The sequence below is a fragment of the Saimiri boliviensis genome, chromosome 14 (genome assembly GCF_048565385.1).
Source record: "Saimiri boliviensis isolate mSaiBol1 chromosome 14, mSaiBol1.pri, whole genome shotgun sequence".
Lineage (NCBI taxonomy): Eukaryota > Metazoa > Chordata > Mammalia > Primates > Cebidae > Saimiri > Saimiri boliviensis.
In genome coordinates, this window is record NC_133462.1 from 41,752,784 (window position 1) to 41,769,843 (window position 17,060).

The 17,060-nt window shown below is 56.4% G+C and overlaps 2 protein-coding genes across 7 annotated transcripts in view; both read left to right on the forward strand.

Annotated features, from left to right (window-relative positions):
- Positions 1-8,686, forward strand: part of DPP9 (dipeptidyl peptidase 9) — a 52,841-nt gene extending 44,155 nt beyond the window's left edge. For 3 of the 5 annotated variants that reach the window (XM_074384767.1, XM_039467147.2, XM_039467148.2), the window contains 5 exons: positions 25-171; positions 1,367-1,519; positions 2,152-2,294; positions 4,082-4,193; positions 7,248-8,686. In XM_074384767.1, coding sequence (XP_074240868.1) covers positions 25-171; positions 1,367-1,519; positions 2,152-2,294; positions 4,082-4,193; positions 7,248-7,340 — 648 coding nt within the window. In that variant the 3' untranslated portion in view covers positions 7,341-8,686. Of the gene's footprint in view, positions 1-24; positions 172-1,366; positions 1,520-1,669; positions 1,805-2,151; positions 2,295-4,081; positions 4,194-7,247 lie in introns of those variants that run through there. The other 2 variants (XR_005578628.2, XM_074384766.1) reach the window with 2 other exon arrangements.
- Positions 8,687-14,164: 5,478 nt separating this feature from the next.
- Positions 14,165-17,060, forward strand: part of MYDGF (myeloid derived growth factor) — a 35,176-nt gene continuing 32,280 nt past the window's right edge. Inside the window, exon 1 of one of the 2 annotated variants that reach the window (XM_074384768.1) lies at positions 14,165-14,382. In XM_074384768.1, coding sequence (XP_074240869.1) covers positions 14,209-14,382 — 174 coding nt within the window. In that variant the 5' untranslated portion in view covers positions 14,165-14,208. The remainder of the gene's footprint in view (positions 14,383-17,060) is intronic. The other variant, XM_003938822.4, reaches the window with a different exon arrangement.

Genomic DNA, 17,060 nt, shown 5'->3' on the forward strand with positions numbered 1-17,060 from the left:
ACTTCTGCCCTCACTTCCCCACAGGTGCAGCTGGTGAATAACTCCTTCAAAGGCATCAAGTACTTGCGGCTCAACACGCTGGCCTCCCTGGGCTACGCCGTGGTCGTCATTGATGGCAGGGGCTCCTGTCAGCGGGGGCTTCGGTTCGAAGGGGCCCTGAAAAACCAAATGGTAACAACTCCTCCCTGCTGGGTCCTTCCAGTCTTGGCAAGGGAGCCCTGGGCTGTGTGGGCGCGGGCATGGGGGTGGCTCCGGAATACCACCCAAAGAAGGGCACTTCTGACTGGGGTGACGCAGGCTCAACGAGGTGGCCTTTTAGAATGAAAGGGGACATATGCTTGTCAGCCCTGGGCTGCGCCCTGCAGGGACACAGGCATCCATCTAATCTGCCTGGTGCATGAGCACGCAGAACCCAAGAGGCTGCAACCCAGACGCAGCCAGACACCGTGGGATGGGCCGGGTCCACAGGAAGTCCCAAGGGCGGGGCTGGACAGGGCCGGTGGCGATGAGGTGGTGATGGCAATCATCTCAGCCCCTTTGTGCTGCTGGGACAAAACCCCACAGCCTGGGGGTTCCTAAAGAACGGAAATCTCTGACCGTTCTGGAGGCTGGGAGGTCCAAGGCCAAGGCAGGGCTGAGTCGGGGAGGGCTGCTCTCTGCCCCGCCTCAGGATGCCTGGTTACCACGCCCTCCAGAGGGGCCCAGTGCTGCCTGCTACATGGCAGAGGGAAAAGGAGTGACCTCCCTCCATCAGGCCCTTTTATAAGGGTCCCTCATCCCATTCATGAGCGTGGGCCCCATGACTCCGTTGCTTGAAGGCTGCAGTCTTCAGAGGGGACACCAGCACTGAAACCGTGGCAGTGGCAGTGGTGGGGATGTGGCTGGTAGTGATGACAGAGACGGTGATGGCACCAGCCATTCTTTGTGCCCTAGCACTCGCCAGGGCACCCCTGTCTCTTTTTATTTTAAAGAAAAAGAAACGGGGTTTCACCATCTTGGTCAGGCTGGTCTTGAACTCCTGACCTCGGGTGATCCACCCACCTCGGCCTCCCAAAGTGCTGGGATTACAGGCCTGAGCCACCACGCCTGGCCAACCCTATCTGTTTCTTCCTCATGCCTTCTGGAAAATGGGTCCTCTTCCTGTTAACATTCTGTATTAGGGATGGGCAAACTGAGGCCCAGAAAGGGGACAGGGCTCCCAGAGCCACTCGCCTGGGAGGTGGCAGAGCAGGGTGGCTGCAGGGTTGGCGGGCCCGGAGGGACGGTGGGCTTCCATCGAGAGACACCCTGAAAGGGGCAGAGGTGTCACTGCAGGGGAGGGGCACGTGGGGAGGAGGCCACTGAGGTTCCCGGCTTCGTCCCCCAGGGCCAGGTGGAGATCGAGGACCAGGTGGAGGGCCTGCAGTTCGTGGCCGAGAAGTATGGCTTCATTGACCTGAGCCGCGTTGCCATCCATGGCTGGTCCTACGGGGGCTTCCTCTCGCTCATGGGGCTAATCCACAAGCCCCAGGTGTTTAAGGTGGGTCTCGCCCCGGGCCAGCTTCAGCCACACCCCTCCCCGCCCCCTCCCGTCTACGCCGCGTTCGCCCACCGCCCGTGCCACCCGGAGCCCACCCCCCGGGGAGGCGCCTCGGCAGGGGCCTTGCCACGTGGCTGTTTCTCCCCGCAGCAGCCCCACGGGGCCGAGCCCCCCTCCTCATTGCCCGCCACCGCCGACCACAGGATGGCATCCGGCTGCACAAAACCCCGCCAGCAGCTCTCTGTGGGAGGCTGAGCCCGGGACCCCGGCCTCGGATGGGCAGAGGTGGGGCATGGTGTGCAGAGCGGCGGGGGGGCCCCAGGCCGGCGGCAGTCAGGGCACTGCGGGGCGGCGGCGATGAGGAGGAGGAGGAGGCAGACGGGCAGTGGGACCCGGCCCTCTGCGGCGGCGGGGAGGGGCCGCACCTGCCTGCCCGTGGCGCCCTGCCCGCCCTCGAGCCACGCATCGTCCACGGGGGCCATGAGGTCTGAGGGCCCCTCCCTTGCCGGCCCCGTGTGCATGAGCGCTCCTCACAGGCTCCAGGGCGGCCGCGGGACAGTGGCTGATGCTGGCTCTAGGACCCGACGCCACTCTCTCTCTCTCTGCCCCCATCCGTCTGCTGGGTCTCTCAGGTGGCCATCGCGGGCGCCCCGGTCACCGTCTGGATGGCCTACGACACAGGGTACACCGAGCGCTACATGGATGTCCCTGAAAACAACCAGCATGGCTATGAGGCGGGTTCCGTGGCCCTGCACGTGGAGAAGCTGCCCAGCGAGTAAGGCCACCGCCCTGCCCTGCGCTCCTCCCGGGGCTCCTCCTGCGCCTCGCCCCTGCTGCCTCCATCGGGGTGCCTTCCCGCCCCAGCTGACCCCACCCAGGGATCCTCAGGCCATGCTCCCCCCTCCCCGGCTGTGCTCCTTTGTGGCGTCTGCCTGCATGTGCCTCCTGATCCCCTTCTTCTGCCCACCCTCCCGCCTCCCTGCCCCTCGCAGGAAGGGGCACCTGGAGACGCTGGTCCGGGGAAGGAGGCTCCCAGCCCTGCCCTGGGAAGGATGAGGGAATTCCAGTCACTGCTTTTCACAGGCAGGCCTCCCCTACTCCCCAGAAGCACTCCCCTGCCCTGCACCCCACCACGGCCCGTCACAGCCTCTGTCTGTGCTCCGGACATGGATGTCTACTGGGCCAGGGGCAGCTCTGATGTCCCATTTTCCGCTTTTGACATGGGTCTTGTTCTCTGGTGGAGAGAAAACAGGATTCTCATTTTCTGGCACATCTCCAGAAAATGTTCCCCGGAGTCACACGCAGTCACCTGGGAGCTTAACAATCTGCCTCGGCACTTCGGGAGGCCAAGGCAGGAGGGTCGCTTGAGGCAGGAGTTCAGACCAGCCTGGCCAACATGGCGAAACCCTGTCTCTACAGAAAAAAATACAAGACATTAGCCGGGCATGGTGGTGCACACCTGTAATCCCAGCTACTCGGAAGGCTCACCAGTGGCCCAGGCCATGCTCCAGACCACAGAGGGTACCCGGGGCATTTTATTGCTTTGTTTTTTGAGAGTCTCACTCTGTCATCACCCAGACTGGAGAGCAGTGGCTTGATCTTGGCTCACTGCAACCTCTGCCTCAGCCTTCTGACTAGCTGGGATTACAGGGCCTGCCCACTATCACGCCTGCTAATTTTTAAATTTTTAGTACTGAAATGGGGTTTCACCACCTTGGCCAAGCTGTTCTTGAACTCCTGACCTTGTGATCCACCCACCTCAGCCTTCCAAAGTGCTGGGATTACAGGCATGAGTCACCGAGCCCAGCCTTTTTTTTTTTAATCATAGTTCACTTGGCCAGGCACAGTGGCTCACGCTTGTAATCCAAGCACTTTGGAGGCCGAGGCAGGCAGATCACCTGAGGTCAGGAGTTCAAGACCAGCCTGACCAACATGGTGAAACCCCGTCTTAAATTAAAAAAAAATAATAATAATCATAGTTCCCTGCAGCCTCCCAGGGCTCAGGTGATCCTCCTACCTCAGACTCAGCTGGGACCACAGGTGTGCGCCACCACATCTGGCCAACTTAGAGATGGGGTCTTGCTCTGTCACCCGGGCTGGAGTACAGTGGTATGATCATAGCTCACTGTAGCCTCCACTTCCTGGGCTCAAGTGATCCTCCCTCCTCAGCCTCCCCAGTAACTGGGCTACAGGTGTACTATTAAACTCAGATGAATTTTTTTTTTTTTTTTTTTTTTTTTTGAGATGCAGCCTTGCTCTGTTGCCCAGGCTGGAGTGCAGTGGCGCAGTCTCGGCTCACTGCAGCCTCCACCTCACAGGCTAAAGAAGTTTTCCCGCCTCAGTCTCCCAAGTCGCGGGAATTTCAGGCAGCTGCCACCCTGCCTGGCTAATGATATATATATGTGTGTGTGTGTATATATATGTATACATATATATATATAGTAGAGATGGGGTTTTACCATGTTGACCAGTCTGGTCTTGAACTCCTTACCTTGTGATCTGTTCCCCTCCTGTGCCAAGGACAATCCTGGGCCTAACACCCTTTCCCCGTCTCTTTTCCAGGCCCAACCGCCTGCTCATTCTCCATGGCTTCCTGGACGAAAATGTGCACTTTTTCCACACAAACTTCCTCGTCTCCCAACTGATCCGAGCAGGGAAACCTTACCAGCTGCAGGTGGGTGGCTCCTTGGGCTTTGCCTGTCCCCAGGAGCTGACAGAGCCTTGGAGTTAGGGGGTGGGAGGGGGATGTTTCCCACTGTGATCAGCTCCCTGGGGCATCTGGGGCTCCCAGACCACCACCCCACTGCCCCATGCGCCCACCCTCCCAGCTCCCGGGATCCTTCATCATCAGTCCTGCCTTGCCAGCTCAGGGTTCCCCCTGCCGTTGGTGCTGAGAGCACGAGGTCGAGGTCAGTTGACTGCCACATCCGCCCAGCTCTGGATTTAGTGGAGGGAGGAACTCTTACCGAAACTGTCCCGCAGAGGGGTTTTTTTTGAAACTGAGAAATTGCGTAGGAGAAACCGCTGAGTGCTGAAGGCCCTAGCAGGCTCCTTACCAAGGGGCTGGGGCCCAAGAATTCCCCCAGGAGAGAGCCATGAAGGGTGCCAGAGTAAGTGGCGCCAGCCAGGCTTGGAGGACCCAGCGGGAGGGGAGTGGGGGCATAGGTGGAGCCTTGGCAGCCATGTGGGACTCAGCCAAGGTGGGCGGGGCCTCAATGTGGAGGAAGGTGGGTCTTCTGCAGAGGAACGCGGCCTCAGTAGTGTGGTGGGCAGGGCTTCTGCAGTAAATGTATTGAGCTCCGTGGGGAGAAGGGCCTCAGTGGTGAGGAGGGTGGGGCTTCTGCTAAAGGGGAGCGGGGCCTCGTAGGAAGGGCGGGGCTTCTGCTATAGAGGGGCAGGGCCTTGGTGGGGGCGGGGCTTCGGCTGGGTTTCCACCTGAGGGTGATGGGAGGTGGCCCAGGCTTGCCATTCCAGGCGTAGAGTTGGGTGGCTTGCCGTTTGACCCACATTTCTCTGGCTGCCCTGTGGACAGCCTATGGGTGACAGTGGGGCGTGGTCCATCGTTCCAGCGGGACATTCGCGAGGTATTTTGGGGGCAAAAGGGCCAGGTTTGATTGCCTGTGGACTGCAGTCAGTCTCTGCTTCCTGGGCCCCTTGGCATGCTCTGTCCTGTGGAGAGCGTCCTGTTGCCATTCAACAGAGCAGGGAAACGGCGCCGCAGAGCAGGCGGGAAGCAGACAGCCTTGTGGAGTGATGAGCTGATCTCTGGCAGCGTCCCCACCGCCACCCCACATCCCAGGCAGCCCCGGGGTGACGTCAGGTGGGCTGGTGGAACTTCAGATGTCTCTTCCCAGCGTGAGACCCAAGCCCACTGCCCTACCGAGGGCCTGGTAGCTGGGACAGCATTCACCCTTGCACCTGGTTTCTCCGTCTTTGAAATGGACATGACAACTCTGCCTCCTCTGAGGCCGCTGGGGCCAAACGAGTTCTGTCAGAAAAGCATTCATGCCGGGCGCAGTGGCTCACACCTGTAATCCCGGCACTTGAGGAGGCTCAGGCGGGTAGATCACTTGAGACCAGCCCTGGCCAACACGGCAGAACCTCGTCTCTACTAAAAAATACAAAAATTAGCCGGGTGTGGTGGCATGCACCTGTAGTCCCAGCTACTCGGGAGACTGAGGCAGGAGGATGCTTGAATCTGGGAGGTGGAGGTTGCAGTGAACTAAGGTCGCTCCACTGCACTCCAGCCTGGGCAACAGACTGAGATTCCATCTCAGAAAAGCAAAACATTCAGCACACGGGGTGGGCCCAGGGTCCTGTCTTGCTGCCTTGCCATGGGGAAGTGCAGGCTGAGATGAGACAGGCTGTCAGGGCGGGAACATGGCAATGTGTGGGATGGATGGAGTGCCCCTTACATTCTATTTCAAAGATTCCAAAACTTCTGGGCCGGGCAGCTGGTGGCCCCAGACCATGTTTGGGTACAAATCACATTTGTCACATGCGGGGCCTTGGGCTTGGTCCGGAAGTTCAGTGCGGAGCCAGACAGACTCTCCCTCTGCTCTCTCAGCCCAAGAGGAAGAAGTAACCAGGCAGCTGGGACCCAGGGTGGCATGAAGGCAAGGGTACAGCATGTGCAGACAGCCGGTGGCAAGGGCAATAGGGTCTGTCCTGAGTGGTGCCAGTGCCAGGCTGGGGAGGGAGTGGGGCCTTGGAGTGCCTGGGGCAGCAGGACCTGGAAGCTGGTCTTGATATCAGACTGGCAAGTCCTTGCAGAGGTCTAGGCTGGGGATGGTGTCCTCAAACTCCTGATTCATCTAGGGATGGATTAAAGATGGCAAGGGTAGAGGAGGGGAGACCAGTGGGTGGCTTGGTGCATTCCCAGGGTGATGGGCACGGGTGGTGTCGAGGAACCTGGAGAGGAGGGGATGGTTCAGAAACCCATCTCACTGGCAGGAGGTGGTGCAGAATGGGCCACTTGACCCTGCTGCTGGCCAGCCCTAGAGTTCTTTGTGGAGAACCTGGGCCAATTTTCATGCCTTAGTGGGTCCCATTAGCCCCTAGGGGGCAGTGGGAGCTATAGGGGTTGCCCATCAGTGCCTCGAGAGCCCTCCCCCCGGCCAGAGGCAGGACCTGCACCCCCGTGTGGATCCACCCCAGGGCCTGGTGTTGGCTGGGCCAGGTCTCAGGAGCCTGGGGAGTTCCGTGTCCCTGCCTGCCTCTTGGCTTGATCACCCTTGGATGCTAAGAGGACCCAGAAAACACTTCAGGATCCTCAGAGCAGCCGTCCTACGGCCCAGATGCCTTTTGGCATGTCACATGCCTTTTGGTAAAGTGGAAATGGCTCAAGACCAGGGCACCAGAGGTCCCTGAGCCTTGAAGCCTCAGCCACCTCCAGAGAGATGAGCTGGTCGCACGTCAGCAGGTTTGGGAGAAACAGGCACATGGTTTCTTCCTAAATCTTCCGTCTGTGCAGGTGCACACTGCAAGGCATTTGTAAACTCTGTCTTACCAAACCTTCCCAAAGAGTCTGTGAGGTCCAGATTTACCCCATAATTTGAGAGGGGCCCAGAGTTACCCTGCAAGTCAGCAGCCAGGGTGGGATTCAAACCCAGGTCCGTGGGCCTCGGAGCACCTGCGCCTTCCAGATGCCCTGAGCCAGCATGAGGGAGGAGCCTGGACGGCGGCGGTCCGGCCACGCCCCCCAGCCCTGCCTCCTGTCTCCCTGCAGATCTACCCCAACGAGAGACACAGTATTCGCTGCCCTGAGTCGGGCGAGCACTATGAAGTCACGCTGCTGCACTTTCTACAGGAATACCTCTGAGCCCGCCTGCCGGGAGCCACATCACAGCACAAGTGGGCAGCCTCCGCCGGGGACCAGGCGGGAGGGACTGAGTGGCCTGCGGGCCCCAATGAGGCGCCTCATCCTGCCCCGCGCTGGCCAGCCCCGAGGAGCCGCTGCCTTCACCGCCCCAACGCCTTTTATCCTTTTTTAAATGCTCCCGGGTTTTGTGCCGCTGCTTCTTGGTTGCCGAGACATAGAGATGGTGGCCTCGGGCCAGCCCCTCCTCTCCCTGCCTTCTGGGAGGACGGGATCACACGCTGATGGGCACTAGAGAGGCCAGAAGAGACACAGGAGCGGGGTGCCCTCTGCCCGGGGCTCCCTGTGGCCTCTCAGTCCCCTGGCCCAGCCAGCCATGGTCCCCAGCACCCAAGCATGCAATTGCCTGTCCCCGCTCCACCCCGCCGCCAGCCTCCCCCTTCATGTTTGTGTTTTTTTGGGGGGATATTTTTCATAAGTAAAAGACAGGCTGGGCACGGTGGCTCATGCCTGTAATCCCAACACTTTGGGAGGCTGAGACGGGCGGATCACCTGAGGTCAGGAGTTCGAGACCAGCCTGACCAACATGGAGAAACCCCATCGCTACTAAAAATACAAAAAATAAGCCGGGTGTGGTGGTGCACACCTGTAGTCCCAGCTACTCGGGAGGCTGAGGCAGGAGAATCGCTTGAACCCGGGAGGCCGAGCTTGCAGTGAGCTGAGATCGCGCCACTGCACTCCAGCCTGGGTGACAGAGTGAGACTCGGTCTCAAAAAAAAAAAAAAAAAAAAAGACAGACAGAAGCAAGAGGTGCCTAAATCGAGACTCGGGGTCCACACCAGGCAGCGGGGTTGCAAACTGGCACCTGGTGAGCTCCGTTTCTTCCCAAGCCCGAGCAGAGGGTCGTGCGGACTCCACAGGAACGGCCAGGACCTGGGGGGGCACCACCTGCAGACCGCTCTCCCGTCCCCAGGGTTTCAGGCAGGCACTGAAATGTACCAAGCTTCCGCACTCTGCTGGTCAGTGGCGGCTGTCCCCTCCCCAGCCCAGCCGCCCGGCCACAGGTGTCTGCCTGGCCCGTACACACCGGGGGTTCCGGGGTTGGGAGCTGAACCATCCCCACCTCAGGGTTATATTTCCCCCTCTCCTTCCCTCCCCGCCAAGAGCTCTGCCAGGGGCGGGCAAAAAAAAAAAAGTAAAAAGAAAAGAAAAAAAAAAACAACAAAAAAAAAAGAAACAAACCACCTCTACATATTATGGAAAGAAAATATTTTTGTCAATTCTTATTCTTTTATAATTATGCGTGGAAGAAGTAGATACATTAAACGATTCCAGATGGAAACGTGTCACCTGCCTGAGGTTCCTTCCAAGTCCTGGGGCTCCTGAGTGGGAGGGGGCTTCTGGGGGGCAACAGATAAGACATGGCAGAAGGGCATTCCGTGGGGCTGCCTGGGCACCAGGGCAGGAGAGTCGCCATGCCCTGATCACACTGACCCAAAGAGGACAACAGCCCCAGCTGCCTGACGAGGGCAGTTTCCAGGGATTCAGCACTGGCTGTCTTGTGTGGCCTGGTCTGCCCCCGCCACCCCGGCTTCCCAGAGCCACAGCACAGTCCAAATGGCAGCGTCCTCCATGCTGGACCCTCACCTGGCCCACGCCTCCTTTTCTACCTGAGACTCTGCACCCTGAGGACCGTGACAGGCTGAGACCCTCCTCACATCTGTCCCAATAGCCAAGACACGCAGGGAGACCCTGTTGGTCACGCTCAGGGCATCTGGGCTCTGTCATTCCTTTCCCCTTTCCAACGGAGTCTCACTGTCGCCCAGGCTGGAGTGCAGTAGCACGACCTCGGCTCACCGCAACTTCCACCTCCCAGGTTCAAGCAATTCTCCTGCCTCAGCCTCCCCAGTAGCTGGGATTACAGGCACACGCCACCACACCCGGTTAATTTTTGGTATTTTTAGTAGAGACGGGGTTTCACCATGTTGGCCAGGCTGGTGTTGAACTCCTGAGTTGAGGTGATCCTCCTGCCTCGGCCTCCCAAAGTGTTGGGATTAAAGGCGTGAGCCACCGCGCCCGGCCTGGGCTTTATTTCTAGCAACAGGGATGGACTGTCCTGCTTGATCCACTTTCCCCACCCTTTGGAATTTTCCACTTAAAAAAAAAAAATGGGCTTATAAAAAATATGAGGCCAGGCATGGTGGCTCAAACCTGTAATCTCAGCACCTTTAGATGCCAAGGCAGGTGGGTTACTTCAGTCCAAGAGCTGGAGACCAGCCTGGGCAACATGGTCAAATCCTGCCTCAACAAAAAAACTGGGGTCGGGGGATGGCAAAAAACAAAACCACCAAAAAAACTTAGCTGGTGTAGCATGCGCCTGCAGTCCTGGCTACTCAGGAGGCTGAGGCTGCAGTGAGCTGTGATCACACCACTGCAAGACAGCCTCAGCGACAGAGTAAGACCCTGGTCTTAAAGAAGAAAAAAAAGGCCGGGCGCAGTGGCCCACGCCTCTCATCCCAGCACTTTGGGAGGCCGAGGCGGATGGATCACGAGGTCGAGAGATCGAGACCATCCTGGTCAACATGGTGAAACCCCGTCTCTACTAAAAATACAAAAAATTAGCTAGGCATGGTGGCACGTGCCTGTAATCCCAGCTACTCAGGAGGCTGAGGCAGGAGAATTGCCTGAACCCAGGAGGCGGAGGTTGCGGTGAGCCGAGATCGCGCCATTGCACTCCAGCCTGGGTAACGAGAGCGAAACTCCGTCTCAAAAAAAAAAAAAAAAGGAAATATAAAAAATTTTAGGCCGGGCGCGGTGGCTCAAGCCTGTAATCCCAGCACTTTGGGAGGCCGAGGCGGGTGGATCACGAGGTCAAGAGATCAAGACCATCCTGGTCAACATGGTGAAACCCCGTCTCTACTAAAAATACAAAAAAATTAGCTGGGCATGGTGGCTCGTGCCTGTAATCCCAGCTACTCAGGAGGCTGAGACAGGAGAATTGCCTGAACCCAGGAGGCGGAGGTTGCGGTGAGCCGAGATCGCGCCATTGCACTCCAGCCTGGGTAACAAGAGCGAAACTCCGTCTCAAAAAAAAAAAAAAAAAAAAAGGAAATATAAAAAATTTTAAAATCCCAGTACAGAAGGATATTTAGGGGACTTAGGCATAGTGGCATCAACCTGTAATCCCAGCAAATCAGGAGGCCAAGGCATTCGAGGCCAGAGGATCGCTTCAGCCCCAGAGGAGGAGGAGGTTGCAATGAGCTGAGGTTTCTCCAGCCTGGGCAAGAGAGTGAGACACTGTCTCAAACACACACACACACACACACACACACACACAGAAGAAGAAGAAGAAAAGGTGACCAAGTACCAGTGGCTCACACCTAGAATGCCAGCACTTTGGGAGGCCAAGGTGGGTGAATCACTTCAGCTCAGGAGTTCAAGACCAGCCACACACAGCAACATGGCATAAATCCCATCAGTACCAAAAAAAAAAAAAAAAAAAAAAAAAAATCAGCTGTGTTTAGTGCATGCCTGTAGTCCCAGCTACTTGGGAGGCTGAGGATCACTTCAGCCCAGGAGGTCAAGGCTATAGGGAGCTGAGCCTACGCCACTGCCCTCCAGCCTGGGCAACACAGCAAGACCCTGTCTCAAAACAAAACAAAGCTGATATTCCTGTGATCAGATCTTTTCCTTTAGGACTGACAGATTTCATACCATGATTAGTGGAAGCTGTGGAATAATCTGCCTTTTTTTTTTTTTTTTTTTCCTTTAGAAACAGGATCTCCTCTGTCGCCCACGCTGGAGTGCAGTGCCGTGATCTCAGTGCACTGCAGCCTCCGCTTCCAGGGCTCAAGTGATCCTCTGGCCTCAGCCTCCCAAGTAGCTGGGACTATGGGCACAAACCGCCAGGCCCAGCTAGTGTTACTGTATTTTTTGTAGAGACGGTGTCCCTGTTACCCAGGCAGTTTTTAAACTCCTGAGCTCAAAGTGATATACCCACCACGGCGTCCCAAAGTGCTGGGGCCAGCCATGTTTCTATTTTAATCCCTGCAGTATGATGATTTGTGGTGGATGGGAGAAACTTGAGGCTGAAAGCTTTCTGCAAACACACACACAGACACACACAGAGACACAGACACACACACACACAGACACACACACAGATAACACACATACACATAACCTGCCTGGGTTCAGTAGGAGACAGCCAGCTCCCAGCAGCTCACAACTGAAACTCACTGTTAGCAGCAGAGCTGGGCCACACATAATCCTTCCTGGTGACAGGCTGAAAGTTGAATGCCATGGTGAGGTAATGGGGACTCCATCAGTGGAACCACACTGCATCAATCACCCAAGGAGCAGTCCAGAAGTATGCTGGCTGCACTGTGCTCATCCAGTTTATGGAGACAGTGTCTAATGGGTCCGGAACAGACAGCGTGGAGGAAGATACTTATTTATGGACGGAGTCTCACTCTGTTGCCCAGGCTGGAGCGCAGTGGCACAATCTTGGCTCACTGCAATCTCCGCCTCCCGGGTTCCAGCGATTCTCCTGCCTCAGCATCCCAAGTAGCTGGGATTACAGGTGGGCACCACCATGCCCAGCTAACTTTTTATATTTTTAGTAGAAACAGGGTTTCACCATATTGGCCAGGATGGTCTTGATCTCTTGACCTCGTGACCCACCTGCCTCGGCATCCCAAAGTGCTGGGATTACAGGCGTGAGCCACCATGCCAAGCCTATTTATTTATTAAGACGTTGTCTTGCTTTGTCACCCAGGCTGGAGTACAGTGGCAAGTGACTCACACCTGTAATTCACACCTAGGACAAACCAGTTTATCAAAGCCAGAAAGTGAACAGCCACAAAATCCTATTAACAAATACACAGGGCTGGGCATGGTGGCTCACGCTTGTAATCCTAGCACTTTGGGAGGCCGAGGTGGATGGATTGCCTGAGGTCAGGAGTTCATGACCAACTTGGCCATCATGGTGAAATTCCATCTTTATTTTAAAAAACAAACACAAAACCCAAATACACAGACTGGCCAGGTGCGATGGCCAACACCTGGAATCCCAGCACTTTGTGGGAGGCTGAGGCAGGCAGATCACTTGAGGTCCGGAGCTCCAGACTAGCTTGGACAGCATAGTGAAAACCGGTCTCTAATAAAAATGAAAAATTAGCTGGGCGTGGTGGTGCATGCCTGTAGTCCCAGCTACTCCAGAAGCTGAGGCAGGGGAATCATGTGAACCCAGAAGGTGGAGGTTGCAGTGAGCTGAGATCGTGCCACTGTACTACGGCCTGGGCAACGAGACTGTCTCAAAAACAAAACAAAATAAAACCCCACAAATACACAAGCCTTAACAGAATGCAGCCATTTCTCCCTCCCTCTTTTGCCTAGGCCGGGATCCAATCCTGCATCCACCTCATATTTCTTTGTCTCACCTCCTCCTCTGACACACAGGATACTTTAAAGACTCCCAAGGGTTATTCTGTAGATTGTCTTTCAATTTAGGTTCACCTGGTGATGAGCTAATGATCTGTGAGGTCACGAATGTTTGCCTAAGACATCTCCACTATAAAATTGCTCTTTTTCCATTTCATTTAAAAATTTCTTTTTTTTTTTTTTTTTTGAGATGGAGTCTTACTCTGTCACCAGGCTCGAGTTAAGTGGCGTGATCTTGGCTCACTGCAACTTCCGCCTCCCGGGTTCAAGTGATTCTCCTGCCTCAGCCTCCCGAGTAGCTGGGATTACAGGTGCCTACCACCACGCCCCACTAATTTTTATATTTTTAGTAGACACAGGATTTCTTTCTTTTTTTTTTTTTTTTTATGAGAGGGAGTTTCGCTCTTGTTACCCAGGCTGGAGTGCAATGGCGCGATCTCGGCTCACCGCAACCTCTGCCTCCTGGGTTCAGGCAATTCTCCTGCCTCAGCCTCCTGAGTAGCTGGGATTACAGGCACGCGCTACCATGCCCAGCTAATTTTTTGTATTTTTGATAGAGACAGGGTTTCACCATGTTGACCAGGATGGTCTCGATCTCTTGACCTCGTGATCCACCCGCCTCGGCCTCCCAAAGTGCTGGGATTACAGGCTTGAGCCACCGCGCCCGGCCGACACAGGATTTCTACTAAACCCCGTGTTGGCCAAGATGCTCTCGATCTCCTGAGCTTATGATCCGCCCGCCTCGGCCTCCCAAAGTGTTGGGATGACAGGCGTGAGCCACTGCGCCCAGCCATTTCTTTAAGAGATGGGTGGGCTCACCATGTTGCCTAGGCTGGTCTCGAACCCCTGCACTCAAAGGATCCACCCGTATTGGCGTACTAAAGTGCTGGATTACAGGTGTGAGGCACCGCACCAGGCCCACTATTTTTCTCTTTGCGGTCTGTGGGAAATGCTTTGAGGCCGTGCAAATATCCTGTTTCCCATCCTACTTTCCCCCCAGCTAATTCTCAACATCGAGCAGACACATCTTGGCTGCGAAGCTTTTGAGAAGTTTGGCTAATGGTGACTTTTGATTTCCCTCATTCCCTGTACATTTCCTAACTGGAAGAGCTGTTAGGAAGTCACACGGCTGGTGAAGGACCCTGACCCCCAAAACTAACTCCAAGACCACCTGAAAGACCCTCCAAATATCAGCAGGCTCCTCAGAATCCCTGAGGCGAGGCCGCCCCCTCGACAGGCCCCGCCCCCTCGACAGGCCCCGCCCCTTGGTAAAGTCCCGCCCCCAAAATGGCGGCCCCAGGCGGTGGAGAGGGCGGGGCGCACCGGGTCACGTGGCCCCGCCGAGGCCTACGTGGCCTCCGGCGGACGCCCCACGTGTCCCTCGCCGCGCCCCGTCCACCCGCCCCTATCCTGAGGACCCTAGTCCAACATGGCGGCGCCCAGCGGAGGGTGGAACGGCGTCGGCGCGAGGTTGTGGGCCGCGCTGCTCCTAGGAGCCTTGGCGCTGAGGCCGGCGGAGGCGGTGTCCGAGCCCACGACGGTAGCGTTTGACGTGCGGCCTGGCGGCGTCGTGCACTCCTTCTCCCAGAACGTGGGACCGGGGGTACGTGCCACCGCCGTCCAGGGTATTTGAGCGCTGGCAGGCACGGGGAGGGGGCGCGGAGCACTGGGGGCGGGTCCTGAGGAGGGGGCGCGGACTGCGGAAGTGGGTACTGAGGGAGGGGCGCGGACTCTGTTAGGGTCGGAGACCGAGTGGAGGGCGCCGGACCATGAGGCCGGGGTCGTCACTGGGGCAGGAGTGAGCTAGGGGGCGGGGCCTCGTGGGCGCCGACGGCGTTGAGGGGGGCGTGGTCACCTGTCACCTCCCCAGAGTGTCCAGGCAGCCCTGCCCTCCAGACGCAGAGGTGGGAAGGGGATAGTAGGAAGGTGAGCGGCCGCAGACTGAGGCGTTATCTGCCCTCCTGGGCCTGAAGGAAGTCTGTCGCTGCAGCTCCGACGAGGGAGGAAGTGCGTCTTCCTTCCATCGCACAAAGTTCCCCTTCACCTTCTTGCCTGGAAGCAGCAGGCTTGGGGCTAGCCCAGCCCTCTACTCGGCTTGTCGGGAAGTCCCTTCCCTTCTCAGCCTCCCTTTCCCTGCCTGTAACTGCGGTATCGATACTGTTTTTTTGACTATTTCCTTTTTTTTTTTTTTTTTTTTTTTTTTTTTAAGACTGGAGTGCAGTGGCGCGATCTCGGCTCACTGCAGCCACCGTCTCCCCAGTTCAAGCGATTCTCCTGCCTCAGTCTCCCCAGTAGCTGGGATTACAGGCTGTTTAATTTTTTTTTTTTTTTTTTTTTTTGAGACGAAGTCTCACTGTGTCACTCAGCCTCGGAGTGCAGTGGCATGATCTTGGCTTACTGCAACCTCTGCCTCCCGAGTTCAAGTGATTCTCCTGCCTCAGTCTCCCAAGTAGCTGGGATTATAGGCATGGACCACCATGCCTAGCCAATTGTATTATTAGTAGCGATGGAGTTTTGCTGTGTTGGCCAGGTTGGTCTCAAACTCCTGACCTCAAGCCACCTGACCACTTCAGCCTCCCCAAGTGCTGGGATTACAGAGTGAGCCACCGTGCCAGGCTGGTTTGTGGGCTACTTACTTATAGCTAGGTGTGATGCCAAGTCCTTTCTATGTCAGGCCCAAGTTACAGATGAGAAAATGCTTCAGATAAAAAAGACAGACAGAGAAGACAGAGGCTCAGAAAGGTTTTCACTTGTCAGGGTCCCTAGGTGTTCCTGCTGTTCTGTTTTGTTTTTTAGGTAGAGTTTGGCTCTTGTTGCCCAGGCTGGAGTACAATGGCGTGATCTCTGCTCACCGAAACCTCTGTCTCCCGGGTTCAAGTGATTCTCCTACCGCAGCCTCCCAAGTAGCTGGGATTAGAGGTGTGCGCCACCACGCCTAGCTAATTTTTTGTATTTTCAGTAGAAATGGGGTTTCTCCATGTTGGTCAGGCTGGTCTCGAACTCCCGACCTCAGGTGATCTGCCTGCCTTGGCCTCCCAAAGTGCTGAGATTACAGGCGTGAGCCACCACGCCCGGCCTGGTGTTCCTGCTTTCAAAGCCCATGTTCCTAGAGCAGGCGTCCCCAAACTTTTTACACAGGGGGCCAGTTCACTGTCCCTCAGGCCATTGGAGGGCCGCCACATACTGTGCTCCTCTCACTGACCACCAATGAAAGAGGTGCCCCTTCCTGAAGTGCAGCGGGGGGCCGGATAAATGGCCTCAGGGGGCCGCATGCGGCCCTCGGGCCGTAGTTTGGGGACGCCTGGCCTAGAGGGATGGGTGCTGGAGTGAGACTGAGCTCCTGCTTCTTGTTCTTCATCCTCCAGAGGCCATGCGGTTATTGGTCCTGACCCAGGAGCTCCACAGAAGGAAGGCAGACAGGGGGCTTAGAGGTGTGCACCCACTGGGGTGCCTTGTAGGCTGACCCCTACAGACATCAGCAAGAGGGATCTCACTTTGCCGCTTTAACTTTTAGTACAGATGTTTGAAAGTAGAGTCTTGATTTTTGGCATCCTTAGACCCTGTACTTCTTTTGCACTAAAGGTTACATTCTAGCCGGGCGTGGTGGCTCATGTCTGTAATCCTAATACTTTGGGAGGCCAAGTTGGGACAATCACTTGAGGCCAGGACTTCAAGACCCACCTGGGCAATGTAGGGTGACCTTGTCTCTACAAATAATTTTTAAAATTGGCTAGTGGCCAAGCGCAGTGGCTCACGCCTGTAATCCCAGCACTTTGGGAGGTCAAGGTGGGTGATCACGAGGTCAGGAGTTCGAGACCAGTTTGGCCAATACGGTGGCACCCCATCTCGACTAACAATACAAAAATTAGCTGGGCGTGGTGGCAGGCGTCTGTATTCCTAGCTACTCGGGAGGCTGAGGCAGAAGAATCACTTGAACCTGGGAGATGGAGGTTGCAGTGAGCCGAGACCATGCCACTGTACTCCAGCCTGGGTGACAGAAGACTCCATCCCCCCACCCCCCCAAAAAAACAAATTGTCCAGGACCAGGCGTAGTGGCTCATGCCTGTAATCCCAGCACTTTGGGAGGTGCAGGTGGGTGGATCATGTGAGCCCAGGAATTCAAGACTAGCCTGGTCAATATAACAAGACACTATCTCTACTAAAAATACAAAAATTAGCCAGGCCTGGTGGCACACACCTGTAGTCCCAGCTGCTCAGGAGGCCGAGGCATTACAATCACTTGGACCTGGAAGGCAGAGGTTGCAGTGAGCTGAGATCATG